Genomic DNA, 14071 nt, shown 5'->3' on the forward strand with positions numbered 1-14071 from the left:
ACACACACACACACACACACACACACACACACACATTCACACACAGAGCGGCAGCAGCAATTAAACCTGTTTGACACACTTGACAGAGAGGAGCTTTGAGCTGTGTGTCCGGCACGAGCCATCTGTGAAACAACCACACACACACATACACACACACACACACACACACACACACACACACACACACACACAATTGTGATATGTGTGTGTGGGTGGGTGTTTGTTTGCGTCATTAAATATATTTCATACACTGACATTGCCACAGATCCCCTATATTTATTTGTTCTTATTTTAGACATTCTGGCAAGAAAACCCACCGTCCTTCTCCTCCCTCTTGTGATGGACAGGAGAGACAGTCACGGTAAGGGAGGGGATGGACGGATGGGTGGACGTAGAGGGAGGACAGAATGGATGGATGGCAGATTGGGGAGCAGACCTTTAATTTAATGTCGGTCCCTGAAGTAGGACACCAGGCAGACAGATAGATAGACAGAGCAGCTGTAATTACTGGTGGCAGCGGCCCCCATCTGAATATATTGTATTGATATTATGCTGTTAACAGGAGATTACCATGTGGATGACTGGGGGTCTGGGCCAGTCTGGGTCTCCACTGTGTGCTTTTGGGGCAGCTGATTATGATGATGCCATTGTTCTTTTTTTTTTTTGGATCTAATCTTAAAAGTGCTCTACTTTCTGCTCTTGGCACAGGGGCACAAGCCGAGAAAGGGAGTAATAAGCTCATGGGTTCATTTTATTTTTGTTTGACCAGTTTTCACCAAAAGGAGAAAAAAAAGAGTTAATCAGCTTAAACAGACTTGTCATCTCAATTTTGCTCGCGCATGCAGAACCCCCCAGAACGTGCTTATGCGGATAGAAAATTAAATATGTAACTCTTCCAAAAACAGACCTCTGGAAAACCAACCAAACCTCGACATGCAAAGAAGACACACCGAGACCCATCCGAAAAAGGTCACAGGATTATTAGACCGCATCTAAAATGCTGTCGACCCAAATAGAGCCGAGCCAGCGAGAAAGGCTGAAAGCAGCGTGATCCGATACCAATTACCATGCAGGTGCAGTCGAAAAGAGCAGCAATGCGTCCTGAGGGCCTAAGAATGAATAAAAAGTTGCCTTAAAACACACGTCTTTTCTATATTTTTTGCCTCCCAAGTGAGGATGATGATGCATGTGATCAGAGCTAGCAGAGAGTCCACTCCAGTGTCTGACATATTGACAAAATGTACGGCAAGAAAACCCGGCCCCAACTGGACCCAGTCCGACTGATTATGACTTAGTCCTGAACCGGGTCAGGTCTCAGGCTGCTATTAACAGACTTGAGTTGAGAAGTAAGGAAGAAAAGAAAAGGTGATTGTGCTGTGAATCAGTTGGAGATCTTTTTAACTGATTTCACTGTGACATAAACCTGCAGTGACAGATTGCCAGCTGTAAACACAACACTGACCTGGGATCAACTTTTAAGTTCATACGATGAACTTGTTCGTAAAGCGTTGCTTAATTTTGAACTACAGCTACTTGGCAGCATTCTCTATAGGCCTGGCTCTTTAGCTGCGATATATATGTTCCACTCCCTACGCTGGCTATATATAGTCGTTAACTGTGTCTGTCTGCTGTTTGGCGCTGAGCATCAAACACTCTGGTTTTATAGCTTCTTTTTTTTTTTTTTGCTGAGAAAAGCTTGTCTGCTTTCTACTGAAAAACAGCACCATGAAAGCCGTGACCGAGTCAAAACCTTCAAACCAAAACAATGAGATGAAAGACCCTATGGAGCTCTTTGAGGTGAGGCGACCTGCAGAGTCAGGTGATAATTACCTGAGCATTTGTCACCAAGAGGGACATCCTTCTCGTAAAACTTTGTCATTTGATCCATTGGTAATATTAAAATATTGATGATAGCAACATCAAACATAGCATATATCTAAGAAAGAGGAGCCATACATCAAAGGAGCACCAGGCAACTTTTTTAGTCCCGAGGCGGATATCTGGGATTTGGGTATCGGCCGGTACAGATTCGATATGGATGTTTGATTGAGCTGCTTGCGTCACTGTGGGGAAGTGACTGAAATCATTCAGGCTTGATTTGAACATGGGATGCTCAATTTTGTAAAACAAATAAATATATAATGTATAAAACAGAATTAAATTGTATCGGTCGACCCCTTTCCTACCCAGCTATCTAGGTCAGGATATATGATATTAGTGCGTCCGAAACCATACAATGGCTATGTGGTTAACATTCATGTCAGCATGTGTGTGTGTGTGTGTGTGTGTTTATGCAGTATTCCCTGTATTATAGGCTTCCTAAATGCATGTTTGCACCTCTCTAGCATCCCCAAGCGTATGTTTAAGCTTCCATATCGTTTACGGTAACTGTACTTAACCTCACTGAAGGGGGCTTGGTTCATGCTGTAAACCCGAAATTGTCCTCAACTGGAGTTAAACGAGCCCACTGAGCAAACAAACTATGGCTCCGGACACATCACTGCAGTGTAAAAGGACATTAGGGTGACTTTTGTAAGAAGGCTAATAATCATGTGATCGTTAATTTAATGTTTTACATTGCTACTAATCATTTTACAAACCCCAATGTAGTGATTGGGGTTTTTTAATCTTTCCCAGACCTTTTAGTGGTCTATTGCATGAAATAATTTCACCATGCACATTAACTTGAAACATGCTGGATTTGTGTATTCCACCATTGCTGTCATTTTGTATCCTATGCTCCTGAAATAGTGGATTCATTTGGGGAGTCTCTATTGTATTACTATGCAAATATAACATCACAACACAAGGTTAGCATCCTTTATATCCTCTTATTATACATGTATAGTTTTATATTTGTAAAAGGGCTTTGTACTTTTCTAAAGAAGCTAGGCACTGTAATGTTTAGCAAACGTTACTCAAGCAGCAATAGTAAATAGTGCTCTATTTTTGTAGAGGAATTAATCTACATTTGGTGCTCTAGTAAGTATTAGGCAGGATGGTGATTGTGGGATTGTGTGGGTGTTTTTATGGTAATATAGGAGCATGTCCCCCAGTGCAAGAGTGTAATTCATTGATGTGTTTTTAAGGTATTGAACAACAATCTCTGTGCTCTATGACAGAGAAATAAGATGTTTCAGGCTTTAGGATAGGATCAATGTATTGTTGGTTGGTTGTTTGTATGGTAGAAAAGAAAGCACGTTCTGAAATGTTAAAACATTATGGATTGCTTTGTTACTGTGTAATTTGTGGGTTTAAACATGCAAAAACACTGCCATGGTCTTCGAGAATGTTTGGTGGCATTTCGCCTGTTATGTCATACCCCAGAGTGGCTGTAGCAGTAGCAGCCTGTACTTCATAGTGACATACAGTCAGGCAGTAGGAAGGTAAGGATCTGACTGGAAAACCACCGAATTTGTAAGTTGCTCTTCAGAGGCTGAAGTAATTTCCCTATTGGCTTTCAAATTCAGCTTCTGAGTTTGCGCACAGAGGGGTTCTGTCAGCGTCGGGCCTGGGAAAGAAAGAGTCTAACCAAGAGGGGGCGGGGGTGTTGTATTAATATAATACAGGCAGAACATGTGAGCGGGATGAATAGGTTAAATACAAGTAATGTTTACTGGCTGGTACAGTTTGTCAATATCCATTACAACAAGGAGCTATTTGTATTTCGTTTCGGTGTGTCACAGTTCGGGAAGTTAACCACACCCACCCCTGTATGCTGCGGCGCAGTGGTTCGTCCCAGCCGATGTCAGCCTCAGCCGGCCTCCTCTTGTCAGTGCTCTTCTTAAAATGAAGCTAGCAAGCCGGCGGCACCAACGGCGGAAAAGGAGAGGGGACTGAAATGTAGAGCTGGTATCTACTTTCCACCGTTTAAAAGGACGCTTTTTATATATATGTGTGCATATACACATATAGAGGGCCTTCATGAAGAGCCCAGAGTCTTTCACTCTCTTATTATGTCGGAGGGGGCAGTGCTTTTTGTACACAGTTCGCCTATTTATTCCAGTCTGAAGCAGGCTTTCAGATAGAAGACTTCAAAGTAGATGGTTAGATAGATTAGCTTATCTCATCGAGTTTTTTGATACCTCGGTTTTGTTTTTAGTTTCTTTGCCAGCCGTTTGCATTTTTACAAGGTTTTGTTCTTTCCTTTTTTTTCGTGAAGAACGATTGTCAGGTTAAGCCACACGCAAGCAATGTATAATACAGTCTGGACCCCGGAAAAAGCCGACGAGGAAGGAGACTGGAGGGACGTGATGATGCCCTACTCCACGGAGCTGATATTTTATCTGGAAATGGACCAACCGCCAGGTAAGAGGGGGCGGTGGGGGTCGTGACGGCACGAGCTGGACTCGGACAGGAAAGTTGGCCGAGGCTCGCTGGAGAGGTGTTGCGTTTGGTGTCCGCTCAAATCGGTGGAAAGTTTTAAAGCGCAACGTAACGCTGCGTCCTGGCCCCCGGCGGCCCGCACCGCACGGGGGAGCGAGCTCGAGCCGTTCCGACGGTTGGGTCGTCGTCCCTCGAGTGATTTTTGTGTCTGAACAATTTATGGTTGTGTTTTATTTTTTGTATATTTTCTTTTTTTTTTGCAGGGCATCGTCATTGACACGGTTTTGAACATCCGTTGCGCATAATCATTTTATAGTTGTAATTGTTAGCAAGTAATTTGAGCTTCGACATTTTTTTAGCTGCAAATTTGACTAAAAAAACAGTTTGCTGCACGGAGGACAATGCTTCAAACGCGATTTACTCTGTCTGCCTTGCCTCACCGGTGCCACGGTTGTCGCGTGAATGCGCCGTCGTCCATGTCCATATATATGTATGTAGGTTATATATCCTATATGTGCTTATTCTTACTGTGACAGTAGCGACAGCGCTCCTAAAGCTGCGCTCGCAGACTACGAGGTGGCCGATATCCTCCTCCTGCCCACCTGCATGTAATGTGTAATGATAAATAAATGACCAAGATGGCAGACATCGCAGCCTAAATTATTTTAGGCAAAAATACCCCGCCCCCTCCCAACCCAATCTCACCAACGCTGTCCTTTTGCAGCCGAGTTCCCTTCTTGAAGCCAGTCTCTAATTTCTGCAACTACCTGCGCGGTTTTCTCTCTCTATTATTAACGTGACTACACAATACAAGTCTGGATGATTCGGATCGTCCAGACATTCGCTCTGGTGCCGACGACTGGGGAAAGGGAAATAGGGGAGGAGAGGGGGATGGGGGGCAGGGGGGCACACCGAGAACAGAGAGATGGGGGCACCGGATTAAGGAACGGAACTGGGGTAAAAATGTCTCGAGCATTTCATAATCCTAACATCAATTACTGACATGCATTTGTGGACCCCTCTCTCTCTTTCTCGAGCAAACTGTCACCCCCAATTGAATATGTTGCATTCATTCCTGCCTTCATTCATTAATTCCTCGGCAATTGTGCCAGTGTCATTTGACTCCTAGTCCCCCCTCCTCCCTCTCCTCTCTCTCCTTTCCTCTCACTCCCCCCCTCTCTCCTTTCTCCCCTCGGTGAGCTGAATGGATCATGGCGCAGATGTGGGACGTTGTGTTATTTCCAGGAGGCGCTGTTGAATGCAGTTTGCCCGGTAGCTCTGTCCCCCACCCCCCCCATCCTCCCATTTATCTATTGAGATGTCCTGTATATTCTGCAGCCACCATAAAGTGCAGCATTGTGTCTTATCTTTGGCATGATGCAGAGAGGATGTATACAAAAAAGAATTCCCTAATGTGCAAAGGGTTTTATCAAACAAGAGTATTTCCACCATTAGGGTACACTGACTTTAAACTTCAAGAAGGATGGTATTTTTCACCTTGTGTGAAGTTTGTGCCAGCAAGAGTGAGACTGTGCTGCATGCACAGCTTCGTTTTTCTGCTCCTTTCATGAAAAAACCCAAAGTGCATTGTTTGATTATTTTGTTTGAGGTAGTGAAGTCCAGGTGAAGTGGACTGGTGCAGTATCTCCACGTTCCTCTTTCTCTCTGCTCGTTTTTAAGTTACCCCTCCTATTTTTTGTGCCTCCTGACTAAACGGGAGAGGCATTGATTGTCTTTCTTGCTTTTTTACTCTGTCTTGCCTCTCTCTCTCTCTCCCTCCCTCCGCTCACAGTCATTGTGTTGGAGCTACAGTAGAGTGAATAGACAACGCTCCTCAACTCAATGCGTCGGATGTGAATGCAACACACTGGCCCTTTACTGGTGATTCACACACTTAACTGCCGCTGGACCTTTTGCTTTTATAGCACCCGGAGCTATTCATTCATTCACGCAGAGGGTCATTGTCATTGGTTGACAGACTAATGTTTAAATAGAAAAACTCTGCTAATTTCATCCCATCCTAATGAGCAATTGTGCGCACTCCATGCTGTGAATACAACAGTCCACAAAGATGAGATATATCCAAAATATTTTTAATTTTGTTCTTGAAAAATAGAGCTTTTTGACAGGTTTACAATGCAGGCGCACTTGTATCTCGAGCTCGTACTTGCAGTGTGTTGTACGCTTTTATAGGTCTTTTTGTGTGTGAGTGGCTCCTCTTTTGCCTGAACGAGCTCATCCTGTCTGCGCCTCAGCGTGAGTGCCTGCCTATGTGTCTTTTGTTTTGACATAACTGACATGTAATCTAAAGAGCTGAGGAGACGAGAGAACAGGGCAAAGAGAGGGTGACGAGGTTGTACCGAGAAGGCAAAGCTTGCGCTTTCACTGGCAGTGTTGCTTGTCTGTGTGTGTGTGTGTGTGTGTGTGTGTGTGTGTGTGCACGATGAGTCTCTTCTTGTGATGGAAAATCAACGGGACGTTATTGATAAAGGACCTCACCAGAGGATTTTCTGCACGTCTTTGCTCGCTTACAGCAAATCCCCATGTTCTGCACCTCCCCAGGTGGTTTTCTGATCCCATCTGCCCAGTATAAAAACACAACATGGACAGGCTACGTCATGTCTGCATTTGTTGTTTTTTGGAAATTGTGATAACGTATCACATATTTTACAACTCTACCTTCGTTATTAATATTGTTATTAGTATTGGCATCAGTAATGACAGTAATGTTACTTTGGCAACAGTACAAAATAATAATGAGCTAATTGCTTGTTAGGGTCTTTAGTCAATTGTGGTCAGTGATGATATGATCATATTATGTTTAATTTTTTTTTTAAGTTTTAAATGATTCTGTCACAGCATTGAAACTCAATCTAAATATCTATAACTATAATTCGCCCAAATTTGCCATCTTGTGATAAATATTGGAAAAATGCTCCCGTTAATATCATGATCTATCAAGCAGCCCTGCATTAGTCCATAATGAGGACCAGATTATAATAGATTTTTCTACATGAGTGCACTCACCTTCAGAAGGAAAATCACATTGGAGGAACAAGATTTATGCACATTTAAGTACAAGTGATCAAATAAGTCCTTTTAACAGATATGTTACTGTGCTGAATTCACTAATTTAAGAATGGTTCAAGTGATTTTTAAGTGCATACATTAAGCAGAAATTGCTACCTGCGCTACAATATGCAAAAAGCAGCAGTTTTTGCCACTCTTGACAGAAATGACATGCACAACGGAAATGTCAAAGCCTCTTCACATAAAGGACGTAATCAGCATCATCATCATTTGTAGGATCGCATTGACATGCGGTCCATAAGAGATGTATTGCTTGCTGCCCATTAAGTCACTAAGTGAATCAGAGCCTGATAGTTTGACTTGATAAGGGATATTTATTTCGGTGGTCTGGCAGTTGTTTCATTGGTTTGGTTGTGCCTGTGTTCATGTTTTGTCTCAAAGGGCTGTTGTTTACAATACAATGCCAACCGTTCCTTGGTTGCAGCTTCTCAAACGGATTATAGACTCTTAAACACACGTTCAGCCACAGATCGCACTGTTTAATAGGAGACGACCTGTTGATTTAGTGCTCGCTGCTCCACTGCTGTGTGTATGAGTGTGTGATGTCCCAGAAGGAATTGATATACCACTGGATGACTCCGCCTCCCTCTTTCTTTTCTTTCTCTCTTGTGAGGCACGCCCCCCTCGCTGCATCCTGATTGGCGGAGGGGGGCGGGCCCCAATGCCGGGATTAGTTGGTGCATCGGCTGTCTTTTAGGATCAGCCTTGCTCTGCTCTTTTCTTCAGTCTGACTGAGCAGAGAGTAGGTGGAGGAGGCAGAGGAGGAGGAGGAGGTAGAGGAGGAGTGAGTGAGTGTATGTGTGAGAGAGAGAGAAAGAGAGCAGCACACAGAGGGGGAGAGAGTGAGAGAGAGAGAAGTAGGAGAGAATCAGCTGAGAGACGAGTGACAGCATGCAGCTAACGGAGAGCGCGATGCTTGAGGACGGTAGGCAAAAAGGCACATTTGATCTATTAGTATTTGTATTTTCTTCCTCTTTTGTTGCTGCCTTTGTTCCGTCTTCGCTACCTTTCTCATGCACCTCTCTTCCCGTTCCAATCTGTACATTTATTTGCAATGGGGACTGGTTCCACACTTTCTGTTTCATGCTGTTGCACTGCCCTGTTTGATGCCTTCTTGCAGCACATGACATAACACTTTCAAAGATGGTGTGTGCATAGACATTTGTTGTCATTGTTTCTCAGAGTTTGCTTTTGTGCAATTTGTGAAATTAATGCTGCAATGATGGGTCGGTCCACAGAAAGTTGCTTATGTAACACAAATACGAATGCTATCGGGTTCCATTCTCTCAAATGGGAGGATTTACCGTTTTGCGTTCTATGTTCTAATTTAGTATTTCAACATTTTTCAATTGTTGCTCAGACAAAAATAGAAATTTCAAGATGTGTGAAATTATGACTTTCACAATTTTACATTTTAAAGGCTGTACATATGTATGTTCTAATGTTGCAGCAATCTAAACTCCGATTTAACAACTAAAGAGTCTTGTGCCCGTACGCATCTCCATGTGTTAGATGTGCGTGCTCGTGCTTTCGCGGCCATGACGCTGGTACACACCCACATACTGTAAATGCTCACACACACGCACACACCACCTGCAGCTCCTTACTTTGTCCAGATGGAAAGTTGTGAAAGTGGACCAGATTTCAGTAGCATATTCCTTTGGAACAGTCAATTCATGCCACATGCTTTTGGCTATCTGCTTGTTTTTCTGCAACGTGTGCCATAAGGTCTCTGTGGTGTAAACTGGCGTTGCATTAAAGATCTTTGTCAACACAAATGATCAGCTGTGTGCACGCACACTTTCAAAAGCACGCCATTTCGCCAAAAGATGACCAACGCTCGCATTGATGCTTTGTGTGTGTGTGTGTGTGTGTGTGTGTGTGTGTGTGTGTGTGTGTGTGTGTGTGTGTGTGTGTGTGTGTGTGTGTGTGTGTGTGTGTGTGTGTGTGTGTGTGTGTGTGTGTGTGTGTGTGTGTGTGTGTGTGTGGCTGAGCGCTGCTCCTTTGTCTGGTGAGGGGGAGGGGAGGAGGGAGAAGGGAGGGAGGCTGCGCTGATGGTCGCCTTTGTTCACCATCCCGCTTGCCTCTCTCTTAGCCTCACATGCAGTAGTTGTGACAGGTTTTTATTTAATTTTTACAGACTCTGAACAATACAGTTCTGTACGTTCTCATATTTGCAGACGTGTTTAGATCCCGCCCTCTTCAGCAGGACGGTTGTCATGAGTGAGTTTGACTCGTTTCATTCAGAACAGAGGTTTAGAAGAGCAGGCGTTTGGGAGGGCTGGCCCCCCGTAGATGCTGCAGAGGTCACCGACCCCAATGCTTCAAGTTTTCAGTGGACCAGCAACAAAGGGTTATCTGCTGGTTCGACCAAAGCATTTTTGTGTTGACGTGAGTTACATATTTCCTAAATTTTGAAATGTTGCTGACATGAGTTCAGCAACATTTAAGATGAATGAAAATTATAGTTGGTTGCATCCCTGACAACCCCCACCTATTGTCCTTTTTTTGAGACGGTACATTGTGGGGTCCATGTACTTCCACATTAGGAACAACATGTACACACTTTTCAGTTATGTTAAAATAGTGTTTTTCTTTGTTACCTATCATTTGTTTTTGTGTGTAAGTGTGTGTGCATGCGTTTGTGTGTGTGCGTGCGCGCGCGTCGCTGACAGAGGGGAACAGTGCAGCTGCAGAATGACAGCTTTGGCTGCAGTAACCAACCAACTGACTGCCATGGTGATGTGAAAAAGTGAGAAGGATAGCAGGGTTGAAGGAGAACAAAGAGAACAGGAGAGGAAGAAGAGCTGCCACTTTCACAACATTCCTCTGAACTGGAACTCATCTGCTCTTTGTGTGTGTGCACCAATTATCTTTTTTTATTAGCAGTCCAACCTTTCTGATGAGGTTTTCACATCATGAAATGACGGAAAAGGGCCAAGGCCGCTTGCTGTTGGCAGTTCTTTTTTGTCACTCGCGCCGTATTTCACTCCTCGTAACGTCCTGTAGTTACTGAATTCCCAGCATTATTAGACCAGTGCAAATTATTATGAAACAATAAGGATCATCTACAATGTGTTGAAATTGAATTGTTTCAAACAACTCGAAATGAATGTTCTTTGAAGTGTAATTGTGACATAACAAAGTACTAAACATTCAATAGTTTTATGGCCCTCTGGTGGTTCTGAGGCTCAAAGCACCCTATTTAAAAACTTTAGATTTAGATGATTGATATGTCATACAAACGGAATATGAGTGTGTGTGTGTGTGTGTGTATGTATATATATATATATATATATATATATATATATATATATATATATATATATATATATATATATATAAATAAAATCTGTGTCTGCCAGACCAAAAAGTAGCAGGTGTTTGTCTCATTAATAACATCACAACAAACTGGGTATTGTATTCTTTCTCTGCGCATTGTGGGTGTTCCACGTGTCGCTCTTGTCGTGAGCGTGTAGTCACCAACTGAAGTGTGTCTGTGTGTGCTCTCCAGTAATTACACTGCTGTTCCTTAAACTGTATCCAGATGTGCATTAAGACCTAAAACCCTTGGTGGGGGGGTGTTGGTACTGTGGGTCATATTCCGGTTAGCTCTCTGTTTGGCACACAGCATGGCAGCAAACACAAGTACTTTTGCTTGTTATGCTTATTAGGCCTGTCCCAGAAATTACAGCGATGAACAACATATGTGATGGATAAAACGTAAATACAATGGACTTTTGAGCTCTGTAAATAGAAACGTGCAGCGTCTGCACACTGCCCAGGTCTCGTCTAACGCGTGTACTCGCAAAGGGAAATATCGAGGTCAGCAAAAATTATTGAGGTCATGTCCATATACTGTACCATACTTCGATAACCCAATTATCCCAACGGGCCTTGTTATGCTGTTAGCGTTCAGGCGGATTTACCTTCATCCTGTAAAACGCTGCCAGCGATGTGCGTTTCTGATTGTGTGGATTGCGTGATCACCCTTCCTCAACATCAACACACATTTTGAGAGAAAAATAAAAAGGCATATTTGCTTGTGTACCGTTTTTAAATGCATGTCATAATTAGGCTAGTATTTAAGTTCAACATTATGTGCTGTGATATCAACTTTAGAAGATGAACAGGCGGTTTCCCTGCAGCAGCTCAGTGGGAGGACGAGTGCAAAGACTATGAAGGCAAAAGTGTTTGCAGTTGTAACAAACTTCCTTCTCCCTCCTCGGGACCTAAAACGTTGTTCGCGTGTGTCTCGCATGTGGTTTATGACAGAATAATTACTGTGATGATAAATGGGCTGTTCTTGTGCCGTTTGCTCGTGTGATTAATAACAACACGGTCACCAACTGCACCGCCACTGCATTTGTGTGGAGGTATAAAAACAGCTGCTGTGTTACAATTTGCATATGAAGAATGTGTGCATGGAACACACATTCTCACCTGTCCCTGTGTAAAGTGTTCGCACGAAGCCCTGAAGTAATGAAATATTTGGAGAGTATTAAGTTGAGTAGTAACGATGCTTCCACTTCACTTGCCCTCCATCAGCAGGCACTGATGGGCGGTTGACCTTAGTGTTGGGTTTTTTCCAAAGTTCAAGTTGCACTGTGTGTGTCTATATATATATATATATATATATATATATATATATATATATATATATATATATATATATATATATATATATATATATATATATATATATATATATTGTATTTATAATTGTATTTATTTTTTCCAATAGTAACAGATTGTCTCTTTCTTCCCCCTCAGCTCTTCCTCCGAAGCCAGCGAAGCCACAGCAGCCCTGCTCAGTCGGGTTGGCAGGGGGCGGCAACAATGGCACCAAGGACGGAGGAGCGGGAGGCTCGCTGCAGGAGGCAGAGTGGTACTGGGGTGACATATCCAGGTAAAAAACACACACAGGGTCTTGCGATGGAGAGCAGGTTATATCTTATCACAGATTCTTATCCCAAAAAATCAATATCAACCAATGTTAAATTTAGTTTCAAATTGTTGGCAATACATGTCAATTATGTTATATTATAGACTGAAAAATCTAGTATCAGTGTGGATCTTATTATGTTTATTGTAAGGAAAAGTATGTACATTTGGTATATGCTGAGTACAAATTTGATAGAAATTGCATCCCTTAAATCACCAAGACTGCCTCAAATATTGACCTTTATTCAATAGTAGCTAGTAGGGTGATAGGAAGTGCTTCAGTTGAGTTTTTGGAGTTAAGTTTCAGCAGAACAATTCTTTTCATGTTTGCCTAAAGCAAATGAATGAAAGTAATGAGTCTGAACTGTTGAAGCCTTTTGTCACCCTAGGCTGTATAAGTGCCGGTTAGCTCTCAGCCACAATCCTCACTTGGATAACCACACCTACAGCGCAGACAGCCAGTCTGCCAACTCTCACACACTTGCAGAGATGCTGTTGGCTCGGAGCAGTCTGCCCAGTCACTCCCTCCATCGGTTAATTGGTGGAGTGTTTACTTGGAGGTGTATAGCTGTGGGCAAAGTACTTATTGCCTGCCACTGATAATTGGAGGCAGACTTTACACAAAAACCATATGTACACAGATCATTCAACCTAACCAATTGTTTGTTTTGTCCTCAGGGAGGAGGTGAATGATAAGCTCAGAGACATGCCGGATGGGACCTTCCTGGTTCGGGACGCTTCCACCAAGATGCAGGGCGACTACACGCTCACACTGAGGTACGGTCTCACTTATTATCTGATTCGGGGACGTATTCCTCACCGCAAATATACGAATTTGGCGTCGACATGTTCTCATCTTCTTGCCCGTGTGCCCTCTTTTCTTCTTGCGTCCAGGAAAGGGGGAAACAACAAGCTGATAAAGATCTACCACCGGGACGGGAAGTACGGCTTCTCCGACCCACTGACGTTCGGCTCAGTGGTGGAGCTCATCAGCCACTACAGACACGAGTCTCTGGCTCAGTACAACACCAAGCTGGACGTCAAACTCATGTACCCCATCTCCCGCTTCCAGCAGGTATCCAAGAGGAGACACACTGTTTGTTTTTTCTGACTTAATTGAAGAAGAAAAATGCTCTTTACAAAGTGGTCTTTACAACCCGTGTCTCATTTAGTTTTACAGAGAACAAAACACAGGACTTGTTGATGTGTGGTTGTATGGGATCAAAACCCAAAAGATTTTGTCTGCGGCAACCATCACATACCTCTACGTGATGGTTGCCACAACCAAAATCTTTCTCGTACTATGTAGCTGTTCACATACTTTTGACTATATACTGTAATTATGTGTAGGCATAATGCATGTGGGTGGTCTTAAAGGTGTGTTCACTTTGTATTCTGTGGTTTAGAATATTTGATTAATTTCCATAAGTTAAAAACCGTTCTGGCAGCTCATCTGTTTGAGACGTCTACTAAAATGTGATCTTAATCAATAGGGAACAAAAAAGCAAAAGATAATCAAAATTTTTCTTGGTTGTATCTTGATCTTGAGGGCATAACTCCCTCTACTGCCGTGGCCTTTCCAACCAGTTTCCTCTTTAACCCCTCCCCTCCGCACCCGGCTCGCACTGGGTGTTTCCACTCAAAACTGCAGCGGCAGCAAGATCCTCACTCCCTGAAATATAGCCCCGCTCGCCGGCCCCCGTGCCACGCT

General features: G+C 43.2%; 1 protein-coding gene across 4 annotated transcripts in view; it reads left to right on the forward strand.

Annotated features, from left to right (window-relative positions):
• The window catches only part of pik3r3b (phosphoinositide-3-kinase, regulatory subunit 3b (gamma)), a 176852-nt gene that overhangs the window by 151206 nt on the left and 11575 nt on the right, over positions 1-14071 (forward strand). For 2 of the 4 annotated variants that reach the window (XM_068589669.1, XM_068589670.1), the window contains 3 exons: positions 12190-12325; positions 13039-13137; positions 13255-13435. In XM_068589669.1, coding sequence (XP_068445770.1) covers positions 12190-12325; positions 13039-13137; positions 13255-13435 — 416 coding nt within the window. Of the gene's footprint in view, positions 1-3770; positions 4309-8127; positions 8342-12189; positions 12326-13038; positions 13138-13254; positions 13436-14071 lie in introns of those variants that run through there. The other 2 variants (XM_068589672.1, XM_068589673.1) reach the window with 2 other exon arrangements.

Source organism: Clinocottus analis, unplaced genomic scaffold, assembly GCF_023055335.1.
Source record: "Clinocottus analis isolate CAN_PGR_092001 unplaced genomic scaffold, fCliAna1.0.p SCAF_23, whole genome shotgun sequence".
Lineage (NCBI taxonomy): Eukaryota > Metazoa > Chordata > Actinopteri > Perciformes > Cottidae > Clinocottus > Clinocottus analis.